Here is a 21,735-nt window from a genome sequence, read left to right as displayed (position 1 = left end):
TGTGATTTAAATTGTTAAATATAGGCTACTTTCTATAAAAAATCAAAGTGTTACTGTAGCTATGAACAGAGATGATGAGATCCAAATGTTCAATTTCCCCATAGCAACATAGCTGTAAAATGATTTTTACCTGAACTACATGGAATATTTTGGAAAAATACTTAAAATTTAACACACAAAAAAGCTGTAAATTTCATGGTTGACTATTCATCTCCTTGTTTTACCATAACTTCTTCGGAAGGTGGCAGTATAGGCTAAATTGGAAATGACTTTGCTTTCCTTTTAATAGGCCTACAGTTTTCCCCTCTGTATTCAATGAAAAAACAAAACAAAAACAAAACACACACACACACACACACACACACACACACACACACACACACACACACACACACACAACATCAACATCGCCAAAGAAAGCAGCTGCACATAAAATTGCATTTTTTTATTTATTTATTTATTTTTAATGTTTAGAATGTTTTTATCGCTCTTTCCAATAAAAAATCTAGCATGATACGACTTCATATAGGCTAGCCTAGAAAATGTAAGAAATGTTGTTTGCAAAGTGTCCAATAACTGTAGGCTACAGTTTCTTTGCATTGTATAATGTTATCTTAAAATAAAATTGCTAAACATAACCACAAAATTTCTGCCAGACAAAAAGTGGCATTCTCCCAAAATTATTTTCAATAACATGTGTCATATGACATGCTCACGCTTAAATTTAAATATTGTTAATCTTTGTATTATTAGGCTATAATTATTTCGCCATGTTATCCATGGACAAGCACGGGGGCAGATTGTGGTCACACTTTGAGACGCACAAAGTTGCACGCTCACTATAGGGCAATTAGCGCCTATTTGTGTGATTACATTAGCACATATCTTGTGTTTTGTAAGTCGAGTACATACATAGCGCTGGTGAATGTGTTGTCAGCACATAAGGGCGGCTCCCAGCTCTTTGTTTTAGCACAAAGAAACAAAAATCGCGAATTACCAGTCGTAGGATTATCTCCCATCAACAACTGATATTAAAAAGGCCCCTTCCCCCATGTGTCTCTGGTGCAAAACATCCCTTCAAAATGTGTGAAGCGCTGCTTTTAGTCTTGCTAAAAATGATCAATCACTTAAGGAATATATTTATTTTCGAAACTATGATTCAAACGTGATTTTTTTTTTTTTCACATATACATTGCATTTGATACTAAAGCATGTGTGTTTATTCGAGTGACTTGCAATTGAAAGCAGAAGCGATTATTCAAAAAAAATAAATAAATAAATAAAACAATACAAGTAGGCCTAGTGCTAACATTCTCAATTAAGTAGCCGAATATCGCAACAGGTTGGATAGCTATTCCAAATATGTTTTAAGAGCTGGTTTAAATGGTGGCTTATTGCATTTTCTGTAGATGATCGTGTTTGAGAGATCCCACCTGTCAATCACTTTGTTTGAGTACTCTGTTCGCATGTTAGCCTAATGTTGACTAATTTCTGACTTGTTTAACTAGAGAGAGGACTCAAGACTCAAGTCCCTGGGGTTAGTTGGTAAAATGGGAGGAAAACCATTGATCAAAATGAAAGGATTACCCAAATAACAAGAAAATGCATGTTTTTGCTAGCTATGATTTCTTCGCTTTCTTTTATTTAAATTTTTAAGCAGTAAAACCATATTGCAAAACCCTAAGGTGTCATATTTTAAATCATCAACATGATCTAAACTTTGCTGAAAAACTTGTTGTACATAATCTACTACATGCCTTTTGTCATCTGATGAAGGCATGATTTATACTTTTTTAGCTGTAAAAGGCTTTTAGTATTTGTAATTGTAATACACGCGTTATTGCGTCTCTTTTCTGTGAAATCTTTACTGTTATTTTAGAAAGTAAATGTATGAAGTTTTATATTGTTAGTAATATTTTACTTGACTGAAGCAACTTAGGTTTACTTGATCCATACATAATTATTTTTAGAAAAATCATGTTTAAATGTGAGTATTAATATGATTTTGAGGAAAGTTTATCCTCCCCCCATCCCTGCCCCCAATAATAAAAAACTAAAGAGCTTTGATCATAAAAGCATTTTAATATCTTAAGACATATTTTTGCAAAAAAGAGAGTAACAAATATATGCATTTTATGTTAGTAGTCTGCTAGACTGTTATAAAGATCTCAGCAATTTCACATTACTTTTTGGCTATGTAAATAACAACATATGCACCAAATTTTTGCTCAGTTTGTGCCTCTGGATAAAAGTGTGGCGTTTTTCCTTCTTATGGATGTATTTATGTATGAGTATGAGCTCCATATTCTCCTATATCATGCTCTATGAGCCATCAAAGCTTCAACAAACAATACATATGCAAAGGTCTAAAGATTCAATTAAAAAAAAAGTCAAATTTCCTGACTATTATATGTTAGGATTTACAGGTTTAAATCATGTTGATCGAAGTCGATGTCTTGTTATTCTCACGACGAATCCAAAAGAGCAATGCAATTATTTCCTGACAGTTTACATTTAATAAACACACAGCAGATCCTACCAATTGAAGTACACATTATGATCTCAAAAAGAGGAGAGGCGGCTTCAAAGAGAGACAGACATGTTTTGTTTTTTACAGTGAAACCAGCATCATGGATGTCTGCAGTAATTTTTATGGGTTGGCCCTTTTCTGAGGCTCAATGGGTAGGCTAACCTTAGGGGGCTGCCCTCATTGCAAGGCCCAGGACAACTTTCTGGGTTGTCAACCCCCCAACCATCATCCCTCACCCAACAACAGGTCTACAGAGGAAAAGTGTCTGGGAAGGACTAATAGTATAGGACAAAGAGAGTTGCTGGTGAGATCACTGGTGCCTTTCAGCATGGGCAAGTACGTATGAGCTAACCAGGGTGTGGGACTTGTTTGACCTTTTGGCTCAGGCTGGCGGGTGCACGCAGACTGGAAACACAGCAGGAGGGTGGTGCTGGTTGCCAGACTGCTGTCTCTGGGCTGCTCTCTATGGCATAGGGAAAAGGGGCCCAAACCACAGCAGGTGGTCAGCAACCTGGCAGATCACCATGCTGAAGCTTTCATTCTATTGACTTTCAGAGTCCCCAACAGGGTCCTGTCATGACTTGCCTGATGTTTGTTTCCTAATCGGACAGAGATTAAGGCAGACAGGGAATGTAACATGGTACCCTGTGGCGGGCTACAGGTCAAGGATGTGCTGGATGTTTTCATTGATCAGGTCAGGTGGTAATTGTGTGCTCAGATGGATAAAGCTACAATTATTAACCTTGAGAAAATAAAACAGAGTTCTGTTATGGCACTGAGCAAGCAATAGCGCTGAACAGTCAACTAAACTTACAAAAATGCATCACGGTACTGATAGTTTCTGCTAAAATACCACTGTTGTTACTACTGTAGAGCAATAATGCAGTAATATGGGATCTCATTATTGATTATTGATTATTATTATTATTAATTTATTTTGATAACTGTGGTGGCTAAAAGATACCCTCCTTTTATTGTAATAATAACTGTAACTGGTATTTTGAAGAAAGCCATGGCTGCCAAGTTCCCCATATGAACTAAATCCCATAGTATTAAAACTTATGACACATTTGTGACCAACATTGGTCCCCACTGACTGCCATATATCTATATCTATATCTATATCTATATCTATATCTATGGAAGTCAATGGGGAACAGAAACTGGTTACCCACATTCTCAAAAATATCTCCATCTATCTGAATATCTATGGTCACCAGAACTTCATACAGTTTTAGAACTTTAGGGTGAGTAAATTTTGACAGAATTTTTATTTTGGGTGAACTATGCCTTTAATGATGTTGTTTACTAAAAGACAGCCCAATGCATTTATTTATTTATTTTTTACAGAGTTGTCAACTGTGGATAAAAATGCTAATTGTATTTTTGTGCCTTTGTCTTAAAAAAACATTTACTTATTTATTTTTATTTGTTTGTTTGTTTGCTTGCTTATTTAATAAAAAGGACCAGCAATGACATCGAGCTATCACAAAGAGTAAAACTGATCCCTAATTATAATAACGTGGGCTACACAAATGTGCCTGTAGTAATTACGACAAAATTATGTTTATGCTGTTGTTTACTGAAAGACAGCCCATGTGCTCGGGCCCCACCCACGGTCTTCAGCGGGCTATTTAAAGCGTGTAGACATCAGCAGAAGCAATGAGACCATCAATGCAACATTACAGATCATGCTGGATTTATCTCCGGACTGGATTATTCAACACGTTCAGTATATTTGAATCAGCTCAATTTATGATAATCAAATGAAGTAGGCTAGCAAGACTTCAAGTTATCTGATCAACCGAGGACTTATTCTTTAGTAATATTTTTAAAGAATAAGTTATTAAAAATGATTCCAGTACAGCTGATCTCAACTTTGATAGTCGCGTGTGGTTGCAGTGTGCTCGCGGACGCAATGCAAGCTAACTTCACCCTGGATAATGACATCCAGTCCAGCTTCATCCAGCGGAGGCTGAAGAGCCAGGAGCGCAAAGAGATGCAGCGGGAGATCCTCTCCATCCTCGGGCTGCCGCACCGGCCCCGTCCGCTCCTGTACGAGAGACACACTGCAGCTCCCATGTACATGTTGGATTTGTATAACGCCATCCTGGAGGACGGGGATCAGCGCAGCGGGATTGTGTACTCTTATGAACCGGCGTACACGACCCCGGGACCCCCGATGGTGACCCAACAGGACAGTCGCTTTCTCAGCGATGCCGACATGGTGATGAGCTTTGTAAATCTGGGTGAGCACCTTTTAGTTTCAGCAAACCCTCTTCCTATCAAGAACCATTGGTTGTATTGGGTTATTAGGAACGATGACTTTGGTGATGACAATATATATATATATATATATATATATATAGTTTAAACCTTTATTTTATAATAAAGTGCTTTATAGTAAAAAAAAAAAAAAAATGTAAAAGGAATCATTTGGGATTATTTAGTTGTGAAAGCAATTTAATTAGTTTTACATTTTTTATATACTAAACTATATTTAGGAATAAATGACATTATGTATGTTATTAATCATAGCTCATATCTTAAATATCTTTAATATATATTTATATATATATATTATAAAAGTAAATGCTATAAATCCTTATAAAATAAAGGTGTTTATATATATATAAACATTTATTTATATAGTGCTTTATACAATACAGATTGTTTCAAAGCAGCTTTACAGTGATAGGAAAATGATTCAATGATACAAACAGAGTTCATTTCGGCTGTACAGCAGCTACAAGAAAACAGTGTCATTGTTCAGCTGAAGTTAGTTCAGTGTTGATTCAGTTGTAAAGTTGTAAAGATCATGTAAAGATAATCAATTATTAAATTATCTATAGAAAACAGAAAACAGTGATGAAATCATCCAGCTCAGTTCAGTTCTCATCCAATAGTGTCAGTGCAGTCAAATTTTCAAATGTGTTCAGCAAATGTATGCCCAAATCTAGGATAGCAGCTGACCATCAGTCATTTTTCATACAAATAATGTGTGTTTTGCAGTAATTTCTGCCATTTCAGAGAGATAAAAAATATATATATTAACTTTCCTTAAATGTATAGTTAAATATAAAGGCAGCAACAACCGTGTATCCAATTTCCACAGAATCCCCTCAAAGCTCTGAGACATGGGGTTTAATGGGGCTTTGTTTCGCATGACTAGGATTTAGGGAGGCATTTTTTGGAGAGTGCTGAGGGCAGTAGACATGGAGGGTCACATACATCATCCAAACACTCTTGCTTTCAAGACTAGACCTCTTGTATGTGTGTGGTCAAAAGAGATTCTGAATATTTAAAAGATGAAGCTTTTTTTTTTTATTCCGAGATGTGGACATGAATGCAGTTGGGTGAAACTAATGATACAAATGTGTTTGCCAGAGTGCGTATTTATTAAGTCCAGAAGGGCAAGATCCGGTCAGTGACTTCCTTGAACATTTCTTAAACCCAATTCCTGTCTTTGTTTCCCTTGGACAAGGAAAACAGTATTCCAGTGCGCTAGAATTTCATCAAATTAATTTAATCAAATGTTTTACACATTTAATGAGAGGGCAGGTTTATGATGTGTTTAGAATCGGTGTTGAACGGGGTGATCGGGCTGGTGTAGCACAGGGTGTTTTCTTTTTGATGACTGGCAAAATAATTTCACCCTGGAACCCACCCAGAACACCCTAGCAACTACTCAAAGCACATTAGCAACCACGTAGCAATCAGCTAGAACCTTTGCAACTACCTAGAAATCATCCTAGGAAACACTTTTAAAGGCCCTAGTAACTACCAAGCAACCAGCCTGTCAAGTAACCAATGTTGCAACCTCCATAGTATGTGTCCCTTCAAACCTGAAATCTCTTTTCAAACTACCAAAGAGTATAAGCACACAACCTTCAAACTTACACCTTTCTTCAATCTGCGCAATGTTTCTATAGCCTTCAAACTGTTTTAAACTTTCAGCCTAGGTTCAATCCAACTATCTGAATTTGTCTTGACAAACTTTTTCCTTTTCATATTGTCGAGTAAAAAGGCCTATATGGCCTTCAAGTTTTTACTTTCAAACTAAAATACATTTTAAAATCTTAAACAATGCGTTGTCAAGCTAACATAAATGTTTGATTTCCCAAACTTTCCTTTTCTAGCTTTAATTTATAAAGAGGTTGTGGTTTTCCAGCAACCTGGCTGTGACCTCATAGAGCAGCTTGTGGTAAAAATGACTCCCATTTTCCATGTTTATGTGTTTCACATGGAAGTTTGACACAGACACTGATGCTCCTACTAATGAAAATGTAAAAATCCTCCACAACCTTTCTTATTAGAATCAAGACCTTTTACATTATTTGACCTAGTACATTTAGACTGGCATGTTTTTAAACCAAAAAAGCTCAATTAAATGAAGTGTTTGACATGAAACATAAGGCTGCAGCAGACACCTAATCAGTTTACATTTAAGATAAATAGTCGACCAAGATTATCATAACCAAACAAAAATGAACAGCAATCCCTTATGTATGTGAATTGTTAATCCAAATTCCCTGCAACTCTAAACTCAAAGTGTTGCAGTGTACAAGCAGCGTACAAATCCACCTGTTTATGTTCATAAGCTGATTTTGAAGAAAGTAAGCAGATCTTACCTCAGATTTCTTGCTTCAGCATCAAAAGCTGATTAGACCCCCAATTAGTTTTTCAGCCATCTCAGAAAACACATTTGCCATTGTCTGATGTTTAGCATTTAGCCTAGCATTGAGATAATAGAATGTTCTCTTGTTAACTTCTAAAGCCACTATTTGTAAAGTTTGTTTTATTTATCTTTGAATCATCTTTTGGGGGCTTTTCTAAGCAAATATTGATATATGTGATTGATTAACTGATTGATTGTCATGTCATGTAATTAATTTGAGTAAAACCTTTGATTGATAGTGCATATCCCACAACGAAAAAGGCTTGCATCTGCGAGTGTATGATTGTTTTTACTCAACAGAGATTATAGCAATTAAAACTGTTTGTTCTGCCAAGTGTGTTGGCCCTCATTCCTGTCCTCAGATCGAGAATTAAATGTAAGAAAACAGCACATGGTGCAGCATGCATATCTGAGCGCAGATCATTGCATCATATGGTTTTTCACATAAACGCACCAAACCTTACAAGCAATTATTGCCTCTATAAAATACCCATGTTTTTCTTTCCACTGTTTAATTGCGGTCAAACAAATGACTCGCTATTTTGAGTATGCACATACCTCAGAGTTCTTCCTCTCAGAGTGCTTTCCCCAGTAATCGTGCTCTCGCAAGATAGTTAGCTGTTGGAAAAGTCTCAAATGCATCTGTTCCCTAGTACAAGATGTGCATGAAAAGATGAGAAATCATCATGACTGATTCCATGCATACCTGCAGGAGGTCACTTGAAAAACCTGGAGTGGGTGGAGGGGTGGTACTCAAGGACGAGTTGTAACAACAAGCATTGTAAAAACAGCACAATACCTCCAGGAAATGTTCTGCTCATGCCACCGTCAGACTGGAAATTCTGAGGACGACCTCAGCTGGGTTAGGGCTGGGTGGAAACAACACAGGGGTTAAGTCTGTGTCGGCCAAGACTTAATTATGATTTTTTTTCTCTCAGCATGCATGGAGATACTTTATTTTAGTCTCTCTTGCTGTTAATGGGTGTGGAATGTGGATTAACACAGATTCAGATGCCAACTGCCAACAAAAGGGGAAATTAGGCCTACCCCACTGAAAAGATTAGATTGGAACTGTTTGAATTTCCCGGCTGGTCCAGAAGGTTATTCTGGTATGGTTAAGCTCGTTTCTTTGGTGAAGCTAGTTGATCCCAGCATCCACAACCCAACATATGCTGGTGATATGGTGGTCTTTTCATCAGGATAGGAACAACCTTGTTCTAGATGTGGTCAGCCATGTCTAGAATATTTGGAACAAGCCAGATGCTACTCAAGACGGAATTAGATTAATTTACCACAGTTAACAGGTCTTTCAGGTTAGTGTTGCAAGGAGTCTCCATCTGAGCCACCAATATACTATCTGAATGTGCATGTGTATCCATTACGTATATGTATTTGTGGGGCACCACTGGTTTCCGGGCCAGGCATTTTACAGAGCTTTTCTTGTGGTTGGCACATGTGTGTGATTGAAGTCTATGGTGGGTGGGTGCAGGGCCTGTGGTTTCTCCCCCAGCTTCAGGCCCCGGGGTACCCAGCGCCCAGATCAATCACTGGCTTATGGAAGCAAACATTTCTTTTTTGGACACAGTGATGTGGGTGAGGCAATCAAGCGTAAGCATTCAGTGTGACTCCACTGGTGACTTATGCTGTGGTGTGAGTGTGTATACTCATTAGTTGGCAGCGCCATTGCGAAGTTAAATGAGACAAAAGCCTGTAGTTTACATTGAGACCAAACCAACTAGAGTTTTTAACCAACTCAACACATATTCTGACATTTTACATAGAAAACTTCAATGCAAAATACCAGTAAATATGAGGTCATGAAAACATTGATTGGGGGAGTCACTCCACAAACTCAGTATTGGTCAAGTCAAGTCAAGTCAAGTCATCTTTATTTATATAGCACTTTTTACAATGCAGATTGTGTCAAAGCAGCTTTACAGTGATAACTGGTATATAATTTTGGCTGCACAGCAGCTCTTAAAGAAAATGGTGTCAATGCAGGCAGATCAAAGCACTGTTGAATATCAAATGTCAAGTGTCCCCAACTAAGCAAGCCAAAGGCGACAGCGGCAAGGAACCCAAACTCCAACAGGTGACATCAGGTGGCAAACAGGTGTTAAAATGGAGAAAAAAACCTTGGGAGAAACCAGGCTTAGTTGGGGGGCCAGTTCTCCTCTGGCGAACAGTGCTTTGTTACGATTCAGATAGCTATCATAAGTCCGATGGGATCGCAACATTCAAAGTATTTATTCCAGTTCCATCCAGTTGAGGATAGTATTCATCACGCCGGTATGGACGGTTTGTTGAGGAACTGTGCCACTGGCTGTCGTGTCAATGAGGCCTTCACAGTGGATGATCTAGTTGACTCAATCTCTGCTGATACTTGGGGCTGCGTTATGGTCATGTCAAGGCGCAGGTCCTCGATCTCACCTGGATACGGCCCGGATCCGGTTGACTACGGTAAACCTCGGGATAAACAGAGAGACTAATATTAGCGTAGATGCCATTCTTCTTCTGATGTAACGAGTACATCTAGTGTTATAGGAAGTGTTCCCGGTTCTGTCTGACCTAGTTTATGCAGCCTAACAATCCTTTAACAGATTTGAAAATATAAATTGATAATGTGTTATGTGTATGCCAGGTTAAAGAGATGTGTTTTTGTCTAGATTTAAACTGACAGAGTGTCTGCTTCCCGAACAATGCTAGGAAGATTGTTCCAGAGTTTAGGTGCCAAATAGGAGAAGGATCTACCGCCTGCGGTTGATTTTGATATTCTAGGTATTATCAGCTGGCCTGAATTCTGAGATCGCAATAGACGTAAAGGACTATAATGCTTTAAGCGCTCGCTCAGGTACTGTGGAGCTAAACCATTTAGTGCTTTGTAAGTAATTAGCAAGATTTTAAAATCTATACGATGTTTAACAGGAAGCCAATGCAGTGTTGACAGAACTGGGCTAATATGGTCATACTTCCTAGTTCTAGTAAGAACTCTAGCTGCTGCATTTTGTACGAGCTGTAGTTTATTTATCAAGCGAGCGGAACAACCACCCTGTAGATTACTGTAGAGCGTTACAGTAATCTAGCCTTGAGGTCATGAACACATGAACTAACTGTTCTGCATTTGTCATTGAGAGCATATGTCGTAGTTTAGATATATTTTTAAGATGGAAGAATGCGGTTTTACAGATGCTAGAAACATGGCCTTCAAATGAAAGATTGGTATCAAAGAGCACACCCAGGTTCCTAACTGACGACGAAGACTTTCCAAAGCAGCCATCAAGTGTTAGATAGTATTCTAGGTTATTACGTGAAGAAGTTGAAAAAATCTCTGTTTTTTCTGAATTTAGAAGTAGGAAATTAATGGTCATCCAATTTTTTATATCATCTATGCATTCCGTTAATTTTGTGAATTGGTAAGTTTCGTCAGGGCGCGAAAAAATATAGAGCTGGGTATCATCAGCGTAACAGTGAAAACTAACGCCATGCTTCCTAATGATATCTCCCAAGGGTAGCATGTAAGAGTGAAAAGCAACGATCCTAGTACTGAGCCTTGCGGTACTCCATATTGAACTTGTGATCGAAATGACATCTCTTCGTTTACTACTACAAACTGATAACGGTCAGATAAGTAAGATTATTGGTGAAAAATTAATATGGAGTGTGACAAATAGAAGATAGACACCAATTAGATAATAAAAATAAATTAAATAGTATTTCTATCCACATAATGAGGAAAGTCACACTGTGAATAATTTCCACATTATCTTAAAATAGCTATAAAAAAACATTAAAATGCAGTTTGAATAGATAATTGTATGTTTATGTGCAGCTAAATTAAATTCTAATAGAATTTTTGTTCTTGAAGGACAGTTAAATTACATTTAATACATATTAACTGCCCATTAACTCCTTCATCTCCCTCTTTTTGAAGTGGATCCAGATGAAGACCTTCATTTGTATCATCAGCACCGTAGAGAGTTTCGCTTTGACCTCTCCCGCATCCCAGTGGGAGAAACCGTGACTGCTGCAGAGTTCCGTATCTACAAGGACTTTGTGCACGAGCGTTATGAAAATGAGACATTCCGTGTCAGTGTGTTCCAGGTGCTTCGACAGCAGCCCAAAAGGTATGTGATTACAAAATACATTTTGTAGCTCTCTCTCCACCCTCAATACCACAACTGAGGTGAGACCCTTGAGCAAGGCACCATACCCCCAACTGCTCCCCGGGCGCCGCAGCATTGGCTGGCCACTGCTCCGGGTGTGTGTTCACGGTGTGTGTGAGTTCACTGCTGTGTGTGTGCACTTGGATGGGTTAAATGCAGAGCACAAATTCCGAGTATGGGTCACCATACTTGGCCACATGTCACTTCACTTCACATTAGAAAAAAGAATTTAGCCATTCAGCCCATGACATCGCTCAGAACATTCCTTGTTCACTTGTGCATGATTCAACAGTGCATGCTATTCCAAAATGCAATGAATTGCTCCTTCTTGGAGGCTACTTTCTTTTTTGACTGACTTTACAAATCCCTTCTCAACTCCTCCCCTCCAACCTTCTGTTCCATTGTGGTATGTAACACCCACTTTCATGATCCAATCAATTACCAATGGATAATATCATGTCTTTCATTGAAAATCTGTTCTATTCTAAAATATGCCAGATTATGGAAGTAAAATGAGCATGGTGTTTCACGTTGACTTTAATTTGGATGTGCATCTGTTTGCCCTGGACCTTTAATGGTTTGGTTATTTATTGTGTGAGTAAAGGATATAATTTTTTAGATATGTAAAAGCTAATTCATGGCTTTGGTATGTTCAAGTTGGTTGGGTTTTTAATAGTGAAGTATGTAAATGCCTCTAGTCATAAAAAAAAGAACATTCTGAAATGAAACATATGCCACCACTCACACTTTAAGCCTAAATGTGGGAGGGATGGACCCACACACACAGAGAGATTTGTCTGCCCAACCATACATGTCTAGTGCCAGGGCTCCCACAGAATTCCTCGATCTGATTTACGGTGTGGCCGCTAACAAGCAGTGAGAGCAGCCGCCATTACAAAGCCATTACTGTCAATTATTGAGATGCAAAGTCCTAAGTGGACGGGAGGTTCTCCGCCCCAGACATCTGGAGAAACACCCCATTCCTCCACTCAAAATGATTTCCCCTTCAATCCCTCATCCTTGATCACACCTCTTTGGAAAGTTCTGATTGTGTCCATAAAGGGAAAAACCTGACAAAAACCTCTCCAGGTGAGACATGCTCAGACAGACTGTCTCTCTTAAGTTCTCCATTGCTTGTCCTAAATTACACGCACACTAAAGCATTATCCACCCCCGATGCACACATTCCCTGTGAAGACCACCCATTGTGAATCATCCTTCCTGCACCTCTCCCATTGTCATGCAGAGACGGTTCGCCCCGTTGATGCGCACAGACAGCAAGGCGACTAGACACCTAGTCTCCTGATGCCCTCAAGGTCTGAAATCCTACCTGTAAGTCAAGTCATTGTTCAGGAGAGCCATCTAGAAGCCCCCTGTTTTCATCACCGGAGGACAATCTGATATCTTTTAAGTAACGTCACATTTAATAAGAGAGAACTTTGAGCTGTCTTGGAAACATGTTGTTGCCTGTGCAGCGTCAGTTGTTTTTGAATTTATGGGTCATATGAGCCAGACCTCAAGTTCTTATCTCATGGAATAGAGCTTATTTTGTGTTATCTTTATCTGAGAAGGACAACAAGTTCTGGCATGAGATGGCATTTTAGCTTCTCATTTCCTTGTCTGCAAAGAAAACCTCATGAAGAATTCATGATGTTAATGCTAATGATGCTCAAAATCAACTGCATTACGAATGATGCTTTACATGTAAACTACACTGAAGAGAAAGTCTCATTGAGACATTTAAGATTTCTCAACAGGTTTAAGTTGGTCTCGCAGATTCGCTGCGTTGACCAGGAAGCTGCTTGTTTGAAAGTGACTTCTGTGTGAGCTAAGCTTAATACATTTCTACCGTGCTGAAAAATCCAGCATAATAATAATGATGGTCACCAGAATAAGGTATGTTTTGCATGCTAGGACCTGCATGGGATGCTGGTTGCTGGTTTGCTGGTCATGAGCAGGGGAAGCAGGAGTACCTGTGGACCAGCTACTCCAACTCAGTTTTGCTCGAGAGCAGCATGACTATGGTGGTCCACCAGCTAGACCAGCACTATACCAGCTCTACCCAGAATAAACCAGCTCAGAATTCATGCTGGGTTTATGCTGTATTTTTCAGCAGGGTACACTATTGACAATTTGTCCTCTGTATGTCATGTGCCCAGAACATTCTAGCAACTGCATAGCAACACTCAAAATATACTAGAATTGCATTTATATGTTTACATGGGCAAAGAAGACTCATTTTATTCAGAAAATGTAAAAAAAGATTTTTTTTTATTGTTTCAGTCATCATATCTACTTTTTTGATCGTAGTAAAGAGCTATTGACCCATATATGACCTCTTCTGACCCTGTTTAGGGAGCTGTACCTGCTGGACTCACGAGTGGTATGGGCGGCAGAAGAGGGATGGCTGGTATTTGACCTCACGGTCACCAGTAACCACTGGGTCATAAACCCAGGTCAGAACTTGGGACTGCAGCTTTCTCTGGAAACCGCACATGGTAGGTAACTTTAAATATCAAGATATCTTTATAATATAACCTGCCAAATTACCATCCTAAATGGTCATATGGCAGAAAAGCACTTAAAGGGATAGTTCACCCAAAAATGAAAATTCTATCATTAAATACTCACCATCATGTCGTTCCAAACCCGTCAGACTTTCGTTCATCTTCAGAACACAAATGAAGATTTTTCTGATGAAATCTGAGAGAGGATATAAATCCGATCTTCAATTACCAAGCTATATGCAAATTTAAAGGGACAAATGTGACAAATGTGAGCTGCATTTTATTGATCATCAGCTAATTTCAAAATCAAAGACCACAATAGGAGAAAGCGCGGCAATAGCACTGGTGACATTTAGTCTCATTGCTTTTAATAAAGATGATTGTGTTTTGAGCATCTGTGACTTACTTTCATTTTCATTTGCATTTGCGGCAGTTTGCATGTCAGCTTGCTGAAGAGATACTCATCTGCGGCCATGTGTGTTGTAGTAGCGCTGTCGTATCTGGCTATAACTTGTTATTTAGCCTATAACACGCTTGCACACATTTATTTTTTAGCATTATTGGGAGGAGTAAAATTAATATATGTCGTTTCAACAACCAGATGCCTTTAGACTTGTTCAGTTTGACTGGAATGCATCCCAGACCACCTCCTGAAGTGGTTTAAGCAATCTGATTTAAATCCGTCTCGAATGCGTTTCGGGGGGGATTTACACCTGGTCTTTTCACGAAGGGATAGCTATCCGATCTGAGAAAACGAAGTGACCAGGTGTAAACAGGCCCTTAATGAGGCAACATGAGTGCTTTGTTTGCACAAAAAACATAATTTACTAATTTATTTACAAAATAATGTAAATGTAAATCTCCAACAAAAGTGGTAAATAAATGGTAAATTTAGTGTTTTGCACAAAGCACTCATGTCGCTTCATAAATTTGAGGTTAAACCACTGGATTCACATGGACTACTTTAATGATGTCTTTGCTACCTTGCTGGGGCTTGAAAGTGGTAGTTGCGTAGGCCGTCAATGGAGAGACAGAAAGCTCTCAGGTTTCATTAAAAAGATCTTCATTTGTGTTCCGAAGATGAACACGAACGACATGAAGGTGAGTAATTAATGACAAAATTTTCATTTTTGAGTGAACTAACCCTTTAAAGGTATAGTTCTGGCAAAAATTAAAATTCTGTCATCATTTACTCACCATCGTGTAATTTCAAACCTGTATGCTTTTCTTTCATCTGTGAAACACAAAAGGAGATATTTTGGAAAACATCAGGTGGCTCCAGTGTTGTTCTGGACACCAAAAACAAACTACTGGAACAACATGATAACTCATAAGCAAAATATTTATCTTAAAGTCATCATGCAACTCACTGTCGCCCTCTGTAGGTGAAAGAATGAACCCAAGGAGAGCAGGTCTGGTGGGCAGCAGTGGACCTCAGAATAAGCAGCCTTTTATGGTAGCGTTTTTGAAAGCATCAGGAATCCACCTCCGAAGTGTACGCTCAGCATCAGGAGACAAACAGAGGGGTCACCACCGTTCTAAAACCCCCAAACCTGGTGTTGCACCCAGCCAGGTGGCTTTAAAGACAGCTGAGGCCACAGGTGACACTTTTTACATTAAAAAATGTTATCTTGTGTTAGTTCATTGTTTTAATTTTCAGCCTTATGCATTTTTTTTATTTTTTATTTCTACAATCGGACATACCATCATACTACCGAACCCTAATAAATATACAGTTCATTAACAAACAAATGTGCTACATATAATTATCCTTTCTCCTGTTCTCTGTAGATGGTGCCAGTGTAGACCCCAAACAAGGGTGCAAGAAGCATGAACTCTATGTCAGCTTTAGAGATCTGGGATGGCAGGTACCATGATGACCTTCCTGTTTCAGACTTCTCTTTCATTGTATGACTTTCTCTCCTCTAAACTTTCTCATCTTTCGTGTGTTTCCAGGACTGGATCATTGCTCCAGAGGGTTACGCTGCGTACTACTGTGAAGGAGAATGTGTGTTTCCTTTGAACTCTTATATGAACGCCACAAACCATGCTATTGTACAGACACTGGTGAGTCCCACAATCATTTTGTAAATGTATTAAAGGGTTAGTTCACCCAAAAATGAAATTTCTGTCATTAATTACTCACTCTCATGTCGTTCCACACCTGTAAGAGCTTCGTTCATCTTCACACAAATTAAGATATTTTTGATGAAATCTGAGAGTTTTTTTTTTATCCTCCATTGAAAGCAATGAAATTACCACATTCAATGTCCAGAAAAGTAGTAAAAACATCGTTAAAATAGTCAACGTGACTACAGTGGTTAAACCTCAATGTTATGAGTGACGAGAATACTTTTTGTGTGCAAAAACAAAACAAAAATAACGACTTTATTCAACTATTTTTCCTCTTCCCTGTCAGTCTGTTACGCAGCTGGTGCAGTGCTGCATTTCTGTGTTTACCTCAGAACGCCGGCTTATTATTGGCCGGCTCCTGCTTCAGCATCACCCGCATGCCTCGTGCAGCTCACGTGAACAGGCGTCGGCCAATGAGCCGCCGTTCGGACGTAAAATCTGTAAGCGCTGCAACAAAAATAGCGTAGCAGAATAACAGGGAAGAGACGAATTTGTTGAATAAAGTTGTTATTTTTGCTTTGATTTTGCACACAAAAAGTTTTCTCGTCGTAACATTAAGGTTGAACCACTGTAGTCTCATTGACTATTTTATCGATGTTTTTTACTACTTTTCTGGACATTGAATGTGGTAATTTCGTTGCCTTCAATGGAGGATAAAAAAAAACCTCTCGGATTTCATCAAAAATCTTGAACGAAGGTATTACAGGTGTGGAACAACATGAGGGTGAGTAATTAATGACAGAAATTTCATTTTTGGGTGAACTAACCCTTTTAAAATTTTGTCATCATTTACTGATCAACATGTCAGTCCAAACTTATATAATTATCTTTCTTTCATGATGATATATGAATGTTTCGGCTGTTTTTGTCCATACAATGAAAATCAACTGAGCAAAACAGAATAAAATTTATGTGGTTATTCACTCTCAAATCAAATCAAATTAATGATCAACTCAAGTACATAAAGCGCAACTCAAATATGGTGACACGTCAATAACATCAAACCTCACTGGTAGAAAATGTGTGAGTCATGGTATTCTAAAGGGCTTTTCACACTTGAAATAGTTAACCCTGGGCCATTCTAAACCACAGGTAAATGGAATCCTGGGTTATCTTGCTTCACGATTCATAATTTACCCAGGGTTAATAATTAATTAATCCTGGATATTCATATAATGATGTTTCTCACTGTAAATTCCTAAAACTTGGGTTAACATTCGAATTTGTATATTTGCTGTGTTAATATCATTGATTGGACAAATGCAGCACACAACTTGTTTGCATAAGGGCTCTAGCATTGTGGATCCTCAAATTACTGCTGACTTTACTATCAAGATTTTCCTGAATGGAGCACTCTAAAAAAATCCATAAAAATAGGACACAATGTACTGTATTCATTTGACGGAATTTTTCGTACCTGTATGTATTTTTTTTTTTTTTACAGGTGTTTTACCTGTATTTTGAATTTTGAACTTCATTGTGTTTTAGGGTTAACGGAAATGTCCGTAAAATTACTGGATAATGTCTGGGTAAAGAGCTGCCAGTACTTTTTCTGTTATTTTATGGATTTATTTTTTACAGTGAGCTTTCGAATTATAAAGGTAAAAATTACCAGTCTCTTCTCCAGTTGACTCATTTTCCATCACTATTTGACATTTTTCGCCCTCAAACGAAAAAGCAGGGTTTAGAATGACAATAACTCGGGTTAAGTGCAAGTGCCCTTAATTAAGCCCTTAATTGTGTGGAAATTTGCAGAGCTCTCTCCGTGGAGTTCTGTACAGGAGATGGACATTAGTAATAAAAGTTTAATTCAACTAGTAAACATTTATATACTTATGCTCTGCAGTTGTTATAATTATAATGTTTCACTTCAAATCATGTATTTCTCTGGTCTTCCTAGGTCCATTTCATAAACCCAGAAACAGTCCCAAAGCCCTGCTGCGCTCCAACTCAGCTGCACGGTATTTCCGTTTTGTACTTCGATGACAGTTCCAATGTAATATTGAAAAAGTACCGCAACATGGTCGTCAGAGCCTGCGGATGCCACTAATCATTACTTCTGCCCTTGGGATTCATAAAGGATGGAAAAAATATGGGATGCAAATACTGATTATTTTGACAATCAAGTGCCCAGGGAGGAAAGAGACTCATTACTGGAGCAAAACTGGACTTTTCTGTTAGAAGAGAATACCCTCAAAGCATACATTTTCATGTAAAACTCAAAACTCCTGGAATTGTATGAGGTTGACCACAGCTGAGTCAAGTGTGTGGTGTTCTGGCTTTCATTTCTGTATAGAAAGCCAAGTTTGGAGTATCAAAGAAGACATGAGCAGATACAGCGAGGAAAAAAAAAAAAAAAAAAAAACTGGCCTCAGAGATTTAACCACACTGATCAGGGAAGATGCAATTGATTTAAGCATGTTGCTCTATAGAGATTTAATTATAAAACCACTTGTACACACAATGGCATGATTTCTGTATATAATTCACTTAAGTAATTTCTGGATGTAAATCCTGCCATGACTAACCTTATCAATAAGCCTGAGACCACTAGTGAAAATGCTTTTATTTTGGTGAAATGAAAATGATTTTATTTTTTAATATTTTTACTTTAAAATTTATATTATAAGCATAACAATGTGAGTAAAAATTTAAATGAAAAACAAATATGAATTTGAGAATGTTTTAGTACTTGGCATGTCCCCCTTCCAGCATGATCTGAAAATAGAGCATCTTGTGTGCTTCAGTGGGAGAATTCATAATCTTTAATATTTATTTTTAAGTTTTACATCAAAATTTGTTTATTTCCAGGTTTAAATAAGATGTTAAATCACAGAAATTCCATGTGGTCACAGACTTTTAGACCCCACTGTATTTCAGCACAAGATCTGGTGTCCGTTACAATGAGTTGAAGCAATGTTTTCGCTCTTCACAAAATTGCACTATTTCAGGACACTCAACAAACCCTTTCACATATGTTTAGCACTCGATTAAACAGGACTGCAAAAAATATGAAATTCAGTTTCAGTCTTGGGTTTGTCTTTGGTTTCGTCACATACATGAAAGAACACATGTTTTCTCTCAGCAGTTATCAGTCATTCAGTCAATAAAAAGACATATGCCTGGATTTGGCCTTTCAGGCGTTTCAGAAGAGTCAAGCTCTTAGTTTTGTGTTTACAACTCCATTGGAAATTGATTTCATGTGAATATGTTTCAATTACTTTGGATCTCATTTATTAATAATTTTACATACTTTTGTGCACAGGATAGGTTCTCATGCTAAATTTCTGTCAGACTCAATATATGTGTATGTGCATACTTTGTTCCCACCCTCATTTTGCTGTTGGTGAATCCAGTGTTATACAAAAGTGTGAATGCAAGATCCTCATTCCTCAATACCTAATCAAAAACATCAGCACATTATCATGATATCTTGTTTATGCTAATCAAAAGGGCTTTTCTTAACCAGTTAGCACTCTATGCTAAGCTAGTAGGCTGTGCTGTTATCTTGCTAACCGGATGCTAACTGAAAACATTAAGAAAAGGAAATGTTTCATTGTACTTTAGTTATTATAGTTACTGTAATATAATATGTAATTTAAAACACAATAACATATTTTCTTGATTAAGACTAAAAAGATAAATGTAATTTCTAATCAGACACTAATAGAGTAGGCCTACACATTAAAAAAAAAAGTTTGAAGGAAACGTTTTTGGGTCCATTGGGGATAGTTTTCTGAAAAGATCTTGCACAACACCAAATCATTCTAAATGAGGGAACATGCTGAACCACAATAAACACCTTATGATAAATTAAAATTGATTAATAATATAAATAATCATTAGCTCAGTATAAAAAACTATTGCATATGGTAAGTCCTCATAATGAAGTGTACCAACATTTGTGTGTGTGTGTGTGTGTGTGTGTGTGTGTGTCTGGCAACTCATGTCATGTGTCAGTATTGCAGTACGTGTCCACCTGCAGTATCAGAGTCATCACTTAGCTCGTCCTCGCCTGTGAAGAGCGGCCAAGCCAGCAGGTGGGCGGTATCAGGGGAGAGCATTTGGTTATGATCTGAACATTGGGAATAAATCAAATGATAAAATGAAATGAATAAAACTGTCTAAAGAGGAGCAGGTGCGATAGATTTTGGCAGACGAAAATGTGACCCGTGCAGCTGTTCTTAATAATGTCGATACAATACAACATTGTAGTGGTGCGTTAAAGAGAGGCTCCAGTGATGGAAAAGATGACTTTCGAAACCAGATGTTTAGAGAACTGAAAAAACATATTATATGCCATACATTGTGTTTTTCAATGTTGTGCAGAAAATATGTTTTATCATTATGAAAATTGCAATACGAAAAAATCACAAAGTGACCCCTTCACATTAATCAAACAATGCAAATGTAAATATTCTATGAAATTATATGTTTTGTGTTGGTTTATTAGAGAGCTTTTGTTTATGGGGTGGACATGAGGATGTTAATGATTAACCCTCTAGGCATTAGGAATTACATAGACTCCCTTGTTAAGAAAAGAATACAAGTATACTACATACACCTATTTTCTGCCTACTATCTTTTACAAATAGGGTGTAAAACAGTATGCATTATGCAAATCGTTCAAGCAGTAGTATGCTACATTATTGTTATGCCCTCATTATTTTGCATGTTAAATTCAGCTATAGTGGCATCCATTTATATCATGAAGTCACGTACATCTGAACGGGAGAGCTAACAGATAGTTTCCCACAGATATTATAAACATCTGTGGGTTGTATACTATATACATGCTACAAAATTCAGAAATGCATTCTAGAGGGCATTTTATTGCACACACACACACACACACACACACACACACACACACACACACAAATGTATACACTGAGAAAGAAAATGATGTCATAAATATTTTCTTGCATATATGCTAAGTTTATTTTGATTTAGAAGTACACTAGAATATAGATTACCACCAAGCTAACAGAAATTAAGTCCAATGCCAAAAAAGTCAGATATTTGCACAGGGTTTTTAAGATTTTCTTTATACCAGTGTGTGAGCTTACAGGAAATTATACACTGCAAAAAAAAAAACAAAAAAAAAAACTATTGTAATACAAATGTTTTTGAAATATGGTATTTGTTGTTAGAAGGTCTGATATGTATTTTGTAACTAAATAAACTACCGTTCAAAACATTTGGGGTTGATAAGATTATTTTTTATCTTTGAAATAAGTCTCTTATGCTCACCAATATGGCATTTATTTAATCAAAAATACAGTAAAAACAGTAAACAGTATATTGTAAAACATAATTTTAAAATAATTATGTTTTATTATAACATATTTTAAATTGTAATTCATTCCTATAATGGCAAATCTGAATTTTCAGCAGCCATTACTCTAATTACTAATATGCTGATTTGGCTCAAGAAATGTTTCTTATTATTATTATCAATACTGAAAACAGCTGTGCTGTTTTATATTTTTGCAGAAATCATTATTTATTTATTTAAAAAAAATTTCAGGAATCTTTGATGAATAGAACATTCAAAAGTACAGCATTTATTTAAAGTATATGTATTTTTTGCCTTTTAAGCCTTTTACTGTCACTTTTGATCATTTTAATGCATCCTTGCTAAATAAAATATTAATTTCTTAAAAAAATATACATCTGGTCCCACTTTATATTAAGTGTCTTTAACTACTATGTACTAACATT

At 37.3% G+C, this 21,735-nt stretch overlaps 1 protein-coding gene across 2 annotated transcripts; it reads left to right on the top strand.

Annotated features, from left to right (window-relative positions):
* Positions 1–3,693: 3,693 nt before the first annotated feature.
* Positions 3,694–21,654, top strand: bmp7a (bone morphogenetic protein 7a). Of its 2 annotated transcripts, none has more exons than XM_051912491.1 (7): positions 3,694–4,779; positions 11,140–11,332; positions 13,727–13,869; positions 15,264–15,479; positions 15,670–15,746; positions 15,835–15,945; positions 17,912–21,654. In XM_051912491.1, the coding sequence occupies exons 1-7, from the start codon at positions 4,383–4,385 to the stop codon at positions 18,059–18,061; spliced, it is 1,287 nt and encodes a 428-aa protein (XP_051768451.1). In that variant the 5' UTR covers positions 3,694–4,382; the 3' UTR covers positions 18,062–21,654. The 2 variants fall into 2 exon arrangements, with proteins under 2 accessions (XP_051768451.1, XP_051768452.1); XM_051912492.1 differs by lacking the exon at positions 3,694–4,779 and adding an exon at positions 7,251–9,668.
* The last annotated feature ends 81 nt before the right edge of the window (positions 21,655–21,735 follow it).

This window comes from Ctenopharyngodon idella, chromosome 11, assembly GCF_019924925.1.
Source record: "Ctenopharyngodon idella isolate HZGC_01 chromosome 11, HZGC01, whole genome shotgun sequence".
NCBI lineage: Eukaryota > Metazoa > Chordata > Actinopteri > Cypriniformes > Xenocyprididae > Ctenopharyngodon > Ctenopharyngodon idella.
The sequence above is the reverse complement of the archived record's forward strand: the minus strand, read 5'-3'. Positions and strand labels throughout refer to the sequence as shown.

Excerpts from the sequence above, each read along its gene's own strand:
- bmp7a (XM_051912491.1), top strand. The coding sequence starts at position 4,383 with ATGATTCCAGTACAGCTGATCTCAACTTTGATAGTCGCGTGTGGTTGC. Across the intron at positions 4,780-11,139 it reads GATGAGCTTTGTAAATCTGG|TGGATCCAGATGAAGACCTT; the intron begins GTGAGCACCTTT and ends CTCTTTTTGAAG. Across the intron at positions 13,870-15,263 it reads TTCTCTGGAAACCGCACATG|GTGAAAGAATGAACCCAAGG; the intron begins GTAGGTAACTTT and ends CGCCCTCTGTAG.